This window comes from Hibiscus syriacus, unplaced genomic scaffold (genome assembly GCF_006381635.1).
Source record: "Hibiscus syriacus cultivar Baekdansim isolate YM2019G1 unplaced genomic scaffold, ASM638163v2 tig00111881_pilon, whole genome shotgun sequence".
Taxonomy (NCBI): Eukaryota; Viridiplantae; Streptophyta; class Magnoliopsida; order Malvales; family Malvaceae; genus Hibiscus; species Hibiscus syriacus.
The window spans coordinates 431,963-441,322 of NW_024063209.1; the positions used below are offsets into that span (position 1 = coordinate 431,963).

Sequence of the window (9,360 nt, forward strand, 5' to 3'; positions counted from 1 at the left end):
ATGGGCTAAGCCCAAACCATTTAAAACCCAATTAATAATTTAAAATCCAATAACTTTTAAACTTAAATAAATATTAATTAATTAAAAAATTTATCTAAAATTTTTATTTTATAATTATATATTATTTAAATTAATTATAAACTTTTTTGAATTAAAAAATATTTAATTTTTATATAAATTAGAAAATTTTAAAAAAAAATTCGGTTAATTCGAAATTAACCGAAATTTATTCGGTTCGGTTAATATGTTTGAAAAAAAATTCGGTTCGGTTAACGGTTAAAGAAAAAAAAAGTTTAGTTAATTCGGTTATGGTTAATTCGGTTCGGTCGGCCACCGTTTTAACCGAATAAACACCCCTACTGTTTTTCTAAAAAAATTATTATTGTAGTTGTATGAATTATTTAAATTTCAGTATTGTAAAACTAAAATTATTTAAATCTCAGTATTGCAAAACTCTTTTAAGTTTAAAAAATCAGTTTATTTATATTTCAGTTTATTTTAACAGTCTGCAGACGTTAAAAAACAAACCGTCTTTTTCTTACAGACTGCAAACTTTTAATCCACCTCTTCTACTGCAGATACTTACAAATATAATCCACATACCAAAAACCTTTTTACCTCTACAAATACATCACCACCTAATAATAGTATTAGAAATTTAAATTGACGGGAAATTTTTTAAATATCTCAATTAGAAAAGACTTTATATTGAGCGTTATGAGAACTGATAAATTAAGGGTATGCCGTACTGCTTGTGAGATAAGGAAAGCAATCTCTGAAAGCAGCTCTTATTCTTCGCCGCCAATCCTCCAAAATCAATTTTAAGGCCTTTTCCTCTCTTTCGCTCATAAGTAAAGAAGATGAAGAGAGTCTTCGGCGTTAAGAAAGAAAAGGAACCGTCACCGTCTATTCAAGATGCCTCCGATAGGGTTTCTCTTTCTCTTTTACTCTTCGCTCTGAATTTTTGAATTTTTTTTTCAAAATTTTCGTTTGATCTGTCGATTTCTGACTTAGCATTAGGGTTTATCTGTTTGATTGATCAGTTTAGTTTTAAAAGCTTTCTTAACTTGTGAAATAATATGGATGTGATGGTAATTTGGCGACCAGATAAATAAAAGAGGGGACAATGTAGATGAGAAGTTGAGGAAGCTGGATGCTGAGCTGATTAGGTGCAAAGAACAACTAAGGAAGACAAGACCTGGCCCTGCTCAAGAGGCTATTAAAGCTCGAGCCATTAGGATTCTCAAGCAAAAACGAGTGTACGTGCTTCTTTTCTGCTAGATTCCTCCTCAATTTTTCTCATTATTATTGCCAACTTTATTCATGTCTAGTTTCTACGAATGTAGTATGAAAACTCTTTTGCTTGACATTATGTATCATTATGGCAATATTTATGCTTATTTAATTGTTCTATGCTGTTTTTTCTTTTGTTAATTGAAATCTGTAGCTTTAGATTGTGATATTTCTATTTCTATTTCTATTCCTTTGCATCTGATGCCTATGGATTCTGATAGGTTTGAAGGGCAACGTGATATCCTTTACAATCAGATGTTCAACCTCGATCAAGCCGAGGGTCTTAAGGATGTTCCACAAACAGTATGTCATAGCTTTCAATTTCCTTGTTATAAATTCCATTCTTTATTTCTGAATGCAGTCACAGACTTGCTGTAAGTGATAGCTAATATTTTTTTCTTTAACATGACATTGCTATATGTTCTTTGATCAATACTTGCTCTATATATGCTTTTTAAGAAGCATTGCTATATGTTCTTTGATCATTTCTTGCTATGTATATTTTTTTCTTTAACATGACATTGCTATATTTTATTCCATGCTTCCATGCTATGGTGGATTTATTGGGGATATGGTATATTTACGGTAAAACGTTTGTGTTTCTAGCCAAAGGGGAAGGAATCAGGACAATCCGGTCGGAGCTTTTTCAGTTCTCTTTTTGGAATCGGCTGCTTACCTCATGACAGGTAGGAGATATACCATTTGTTGCTGGGGAGAGGTTCCTTCATTGAATATGTGCTTAATGATTAATATATACCATGGGTTCTTTCTACTCATTGGGGATCCATCAAGCCGGTAGGATATGGATGCCTTTAAACATTTTTTCATAACCTGTTTATTAACCTTTTCACCTTATGAGTTTTTCCAATAATGTTTCTTGTCTTTCCCTGATGTCAGCCCTAAAATCTGCCAACAAGGAGCTGACAGGAATGATGAAGACTGTTAAGATTGAGGACATAGATGTCTGTACTCTCTTTATACCCTTTGCCAGTTTCCACTATAAGGAATTTATTTTCTTGTGAGTTGTGACATTTGATTCTTTTTTATCTATAGAACTTGCAAGATGCCGTCACGTATTCGAGTAACGAGATCCAAGAGACCTTGAGTATAAGCTATAATGTTCATGATGATATTGATACGGACAAACTCATGGGCGGTTTTCTATCTCAAGTCACCAGCTTGACGGTTAAATTTTATTTTGTTGTTACTTTTGTATGTTATAAGAGTAGGTTGTGGATTTGCTTTACCCGTAAGGATGGAATGAGACTGATAGAAATTATTGTTATTATCTTCATTATTAATACTATTCCCTAATAGAAAAAATTATACAACCTCGTATAATCAGTGGCATAACCTTGATGTAAGGGCCTACACTTATAATTCCATGTTTGAAAAAAATTTAGGGAGTGTTTCGCATGTTGCTTATTTGTTTCCTTAGCATTTAATTTTAATGCAGATGCATGTTGGATTGTAGAACTTGATGCTCTGGAAGCTGACATGGGTTGTGAAGCTGATGGTGTTCCCTCTTTATCTTCAACCTGATAAAGAGGGACCAGATTTGGATGCAGAGCTTGATTTGCCTGCAGCGCCCACATGACATAAAACAGCTGCCCAGGTAAATGGGTGCTGATGAACTCGGTTTGCCTACTGTTTCTCGAGCATCTCTCCGTAGTTAGATTGCTGGTTTGCTAATATATGTCGCATGCAATAGAGGCGCAAGGTGAATGGGTCCTGCCCTTGTAAACATATTGTGCAGAGTTAACTTATACCACTGGTACTTCAATTGAATTGGCAAAATTATTGCATCGGTTTTATGAGTTACAGATGGCATCATTTGTCCAGGGACCAATTTCCACTGGATTGGGTGGTTTGAAGCTGGCGGGCCGGGCAGGTACTCTAACCTTTTCATTAGGGTTCATATGATTTTGGGATTCAATTTGGGGGGTTTCTTTGTTCAATATCGGGTTGGAAGAGATGGATCTGGGAATTCATGCCAATACGGAAATGGGATAATGTGGAGTCAGCATACTAATAAAAGGAACCATAACACCATCAAATTTAATGCCAAAAGGAAAGGACAAATAACAGTTGGATTGAGATTTTCAAACCCCTGAGATGTAAAATCAAATTTACTCAAAAGGCTTAATTTTGCAACTTAAGCAAGTTCAGGGATTATTTAATGTAAATTGACATTTATTTGTTGATCACCTTTTTGAGAAGTAACATTTCCATATGATGTATACATTTTTTTTATTAAAATCTATAAATTAAACTTATCATTAAATATAAAATGAAATGACCATCCAGCTCAGTTGGTAGAGCACAAGGTTTTTAACCTTGAGGTCGTGGGATCGAATCTCACGGAAGGCATTTCATAATTCGGAGGTCTCTTACGGAAGCTATTCTTAACCTGGTGTTGGGGGTAGCCTACTATCTTATCTTCCCCTTACCCCATACATATGAGAAAAAGGAACAATCATTTATTTATTAAATATAAAATTATATACGGAAACATGCCAATATCTATATATATAAATATCAAATGACAAGGGAAAAAACCCAAAAACATTGTACATGGGTTAGGTGGCATACATAAAGTACTTAAATGTTAAATATTATTTAATTATTATAATTGATTATTATATTTATAAAAAGTTTATATTTATTATAATGGTACAGTGATTATTTTGTATAATTTAATATTTTTAATAAATTATTTTATAATTATTAAAAATTTTAAGATTAAAAAAAGTATTTGAGCATGGTTAAGTATATATAATGCATATTTATAAAAACTTTCAAATTTGATTTTCATAAGTTTATTGGTATATAATGCATGGTTAAGATTTAAAAAAAAGGTAAGCATGGTTAAGTAATATATAATGGAATTATAAAAACCTTCAAATTTGATTTTCATAAGTTTCATAAGATTAAAAACATTCATCCCATATGTAAGCACCTAGTTGATATTGGACAACGTCGCTATTGCAGGCAGATTTAGTTAATCTCTAATTTCAGGTTTTGTTTTGCTCGAGTGGTTTGTGATGGATCGTTCACTTGATTTTTTGTGTATTGACCAATTAATTTAGATTGGGTTTTGTAGAGATCCATTATGAGAACGACACTCTTAACCTAGTTTGCTATATACGCAAACGATATGATTTAAACCACTGACATTGTTTAAGGAATCTAGTGTCTCATCCCACTAGACTAACTGATTGTTGGTATTGATGTTCCTTTTTGGTATTATCATGTGTATTCTTTTCTTTCGATTAGGTTTAGGGAGAGTGGGCAAATGATATTACTTTCCTGTGTATATTTCATAGCATGAAATATACCATTTCACCAAAATGATTTAATATATATTTTTATTTAAATTTATTTATATTGAGTAATACTAATATATAATTATATTTTTAATTAAAAAATAATTTGAATAGATTGAACCAAATCTAAACTAAAAAGAGAATGGACCCAATCACAAGGCTTTCAATTAATACTACAATCAAGCCAGAACCCCGGTATAGAAGACAACCCAAAATCCGGCCATACGCGTTTTCCTTCAAATCAATCATGTCCAGACACACGTTCAAACCTCATTCTCATTCCTCTTCCATTTTATTTCATGTTATTTTAATGCAATAACATATATAATAATAAATGTTTTCAGATTTAGATATAAATAAACAAAGTTTGATGAGACTTTCCATTTCCACTCTCTTCAGTAGTAAAACTTGGAAATTAGACGGCCAAGTTAACTTCTTCCGTTTTCAACCATTTGGAACAGACCCGATGACCTGGTAAACCATAACCCATGTTCTTTTTCCCTTTTTACTCTCCAACTTTATTCTTCTGGGCTTTACTTTTTCTTTTGGATTTCTGGGTTTCTTTCTTTTTTTGTATCTGATATTTCTTGGCTATCCAAGGTTTCAAGTACTGAATTTGGGATCCAAGAATTTATATGTATTTTTTAATCTTTTGCATGGTTGGTGATTTACTATTGTGTTGACTTTTTTTTTCTTGTTTCAACAGTTCAGATTGTTAAATCTTGCTTCTTCAATCGTTAGCTTCTTTTTTATGGATTGTTTTTGAAGTTTGGAGGTAAGTGATGAGTTCTTCTCTTTTGATATCGAATTTTAGTTATTGTTTGTAAGCTACGGTTCTAGTTTGATTTTGATGAAAAGATTATTGGGAGTTTTGTTCTTCTTAGGAAGATCAGATCATTTATGTGTGAAATTGGCCCATCAGTTGGTTCTAGATATTGATGATAAAACTGGTGATTGTATTTTTGAAGTAGGAATTTCTAGTGTGAGAGTAGATGGGGAATACTTGTGTAGGACCAAGCATTTCCAAAAATGGGTTTTTCCAATCGGTTTCGGCAGCAATGTGGCGGTCTCGATCACCAGATGAATCGGTCTCTCATTCTAATGGGGAAACCAGGAGCGAGATTGCAGCTAGAGAGCCTGAATTGCCATTACCAGTCCTAAACAAACCTCCAGAGCAAGTGACAATGCCAAAACCGGAGATCAAACAAGAGGCTAAACTGGAAACTGAACCCGAAAAACCAGTCAAACCCAAGCTCCCTCATATGAAGAGGGTGTCCAGTGCCGGGCTCAAGGAATCAGTATTACAAACGAGGACTGGTATTTTCAAGGAACATTACAGCCTGGGGAGAAAACTAGGACAAGGGCAATTCGGGACGACTTTCCTTTGTGTGGAGAAGTCAACTGGAAAAGAGTATGCTTGCAAATCGATTGCAAAGAGGAAGTTATTAACTGATGAGGATGTAGAGGATGTGAGAAGAGAAATTCAGATAATGCACCACTTGGCTGGGCATCCAAATGTTATATCTATAAAAGGAGCTTATGAGGATGCCGTGGCAGTTCATGTCGTTATGGAGTTGTGTGCTGGTGGAGAGCTTTTTGATAGAATTATTCAGCGCGGACATTATACAGAAAGAAAGGCAGCTGCACTTACGAGGACTATAGTCGGGGTTGTGGAAGCTTGCCATTCTTTGGGAGTTATGCATAGAGACCTCAAACCTGAGAATTTCCTTTTTGTCAATAAGCAGGAGGACTCGCTTCTCAAGGCTATTGATTTTGGATTATCGATTTTCTTTAAACCAGGTATAGGCTGTTTGATCTTATTCTCTTTGATTACCCAACAATAAGAAAGAGAACAAATGGAGGATAAAATACTTGAGTCAAGTGTGTAATTGCTCAATTTATATTCCCCCTTGTATATGCTCAAGCTAACCAAGTCTTTTCAAATTCAGTCTTCATTTTCCGTTTGAAACTGCATGGTTCAAAATTAAGAAATTCTTTGCCAGGGAGAGCTTATTCATGCAAGTAATTCCTTTCATAAATGTGATATTGCATTAAAATGCCTTGTAAAATTACAAAAATATGTTCTATCAGTTGTAGACATTACATTTCAAATGATTTGTGAAACTTGGGTGCCATGAAATGCTGCTAGCTCTAAGATGATATTCTGCTATTAGCTTTCCTTTGGTTTGCTTGTAAAATGTTTATTTAAAGAGCTTTTATTTATGCTTTGATTTTCAGTTTGCATTGTCAATATAGCAAAAATACCTAAAAAGTTTGACCCCGCATGTGATTTGCCATCACCGGTAGAGGAATTAAGTGAAGATGTGCTTTTATTTAACACTCTCTTGGTCATCATTTCAATGCAGGTGAAAGATTCACAGATGTGGTCGGAAGCCCATACTATGTAGCCCCTGAAGTCTTACGAAAGCGTTATGGTCCAGAAGCAGATGTATGGAGTGCAGGAGTAATTCTTTACATTCTCTTAAGTGGAGTTCCTCCCTTTTGGGCAGGTAAGGAATTTTCTGATTCATAAGATTTTCTCTATTTTTAATTTAGCCAAGTGCAATTATTTTAGCTGCCCATTTGTTTACATCATCATGATTATGTTTCGATCTTCACGGTCATGATGTAGAAAACGAGCAAGGTATATTTGAAGAGGTCTTGCATGGTGACCTTGATTTTGATTCTGATCCTTGGCCTAGCATCTCTGAAAGCGCAAAAGATTTGGTGAGGAGAATGCTCATTCGAGACCCTAGGAGACGGTTAACTGCACATGAAGTTTTGTGTAAGTCGCATTCTTTTACTCCGGTCCAGGTTTTTTGTTACCATAGAACTTTTAGGATTTATTAAGTCTCCATTTCATTATTGTTTTTACCTTTTTTCTGTTTGCTCCAAGAAGCAAAAGACGACGATTATCAATTTTTCTGTTGCTACTATTGCTCAAAACCTATGCAGGCCACCCTTGGATACAGATTGATGGTGTTGCTCCTGACAAGCCTCTCGATTCTGCTGTTTTAAGTCGTATGAAGCAATTTTCTGCAATGAATAAGCTGAAGAAAATGGCCCTTAGAGTAAGTCTCTGGACATGCTATGATTAGACACTATGGTGGATACTCCGTACGAAACCCATTCATCATAATGTTTATGTTTAAAACTTCGTTCTTTAGATTTTCTAGTTATTTTGATCTGTTATTTTGCTTTTTTCCCCCCTTGCAGGTAATCGCTGAGAGCCTATCTGAAGAAGAGATAGCTGGCTTGAAAGAAATGTTCAAGATGATAGACGCCGACAGCAGTGGGCAGATCACCTTCGAAGAACTTAAAGCAGGATTAAAACGAGTTGGAGCTAATCTTAAAGAGTCTGAAATTTATGATCTTATGCAAGCAGTAAGAATAAGACCCAAATTATGATCTTTGTTCTGTACATAATATTGTATTAATAGGGAATAAGCAATGACAAGTTGTGTCTAATGCAAATTTCTTCAACCATACAGGCTGATGTTGATAATAGTGGCACGATCGACTACGGGGAATTCGTAGCTGCGACACTTCACCTAAACAAAATCGAGAAGGAAGACCATCTATTTGCCGCCTTTTCCTATTTTGATAAGGATGGCAGCGGTTACATCACTCCGGACGAGCTCCAACAAGCTTGTGAGGAGTTTGGCATAGAGGATGTTCGGCTTGAAGAAATGATCAGAGAAGTTGATCAAGATAATGCAAGTGATTTTGTTTTATTTTTAATTTTAATTCGATTATTTCATCGTATAGTTGGCTGGAAGAAAGAAAGGGATCATATCCCTTTCCCTAAATGCATCCATTGATATAACCAAATCCTTCACTTCAAAAAGAGAACCATGAAAAGAACTTTGTTGCCAATATGCCATTATCCACTAATATTGTATTTTTACGGTTCATATGCAGGACGGACGCATAGATTACAATGAGTTTGTAGCGATGATGCAGGGCGGGAATATTGCAGGTGCCGGTAAGAAAGGCCTACAAAATAACTTTAGCATCAAATTTAGGGAAGCATTAAAAGTTTAGGCAAGTTTTTGAGGGAACTGAGATTTGTATAGTAAGGGAGTAGCCATTGTGATATGCAAAGAACATGCATGTCTTTGCATGGAGCACTTGGCCATTTTCTTCCACCTTTTTATGCTATTAAATTTCTCTTCCACCATGTTTTATACTTTGTACCGAAAGGAATCTGTGCTTTCATGGACTATCAACTGTCCAACTGTCCTTTAACTTTGTTATTTTTTCTCTCTGTATTTTTATTATCTATGTTTTTATGACATTCAATTTGTATATTCATGCTTCTTGATATTTTTCTCTTCCTATAATGCATAATCTGTATTTCTTGATATTTTTATTTGAAATTTGATATTGTAAACGGAAAAAATAGGGTGAGTTGTATTTTTTATAACTCGATTTGAATTAATCAATCAGTAGATTGAATATTCGTAATTTTATGAAAAGAATAAAACAATGTTGAAAAGAATAGTGAATGGATAAAATAAATTGTGAAGCAGTGTGATTGGAGAAACTAGAAAATAAATTGTTCATTGCATTTGATGTTTATAATAAGGAATTTTTAAAAAATTTAGCTACAACATCATTCAAACACCGTAAAATGATTTAAAAAAAATACTTTCTAGGAAATATAATTTATTTTACGGAATTTATTTTTCGAAATTTATTTTCCGTGAAACAAATGACCTGAACTTATGGTAGGGTTTTT

At 34.1% G+C, this 9,360-nt stretch overlaps 1 protein-coding gene and 1 pseudogene across 3 annotated transcripts; both read left to right on the forward strand.

The window, feature by feature from the left end:
- Positions 1 to 749: 749 nt before the first annotated feature.
- LOC120172807 lies at positions 750 to 3,458 on the forward strand (annotated as a pseudogene).
- A 1,523-nt stretch (positions 3,459 to 4,981) lies between these two features.
- Positions 4,982 to 8,875, forward strand: LOC120172805 (calcium-dependent protein kinase 1-like). Of its 3 annotated transcripts, none has more exons than XM_039180171.1 (9): positions 4,982 to 5,093; positions 5,331 to 5,394; positions 5,590 to 6,419; positions 6,986 to 7,129; positions 7,252 to 7,404; positions 7,575 to 7,690; positions 7,836 to 8,003; positions 8,111 to 8,335; positions 8,541 to 8,875. In XM_039180171.1, exons 3-9 carry the CDS (start codon positions 5,612 to 5,614, stop codon positions 8,661 to 8,663), a joined length of 1,737 nt encoding a protein of 578 aa, XP_039036102.1. In that variant the 5' UTR covers positions 4,982 to 5,093; positions 5,331 to 5,394; positions 5,590 to 5,611; the 3' UTR covers positions 8,664 to 8,875. The 3 variants fall into 3 exon arrangements, with proteins under 3 accessions (XP_039036102.1, XP_039036100.1, XP_039036101.1); XM_039180169.1 differs by having other exon boundaries at positions 4,983 to 5,093; positions 5,326 to 5,394; positions 5,588 to 6,419; XM_039180170.1 differs by lacking the exon at positions 4,982 to 5,093 and having other exon boundaries at positions 5,334 to 5,394; positions 5,552 to 6,419.
- The last annotated feature ends 485 nt before the right edge of the window (positions 8,876 to 9,360 follow it).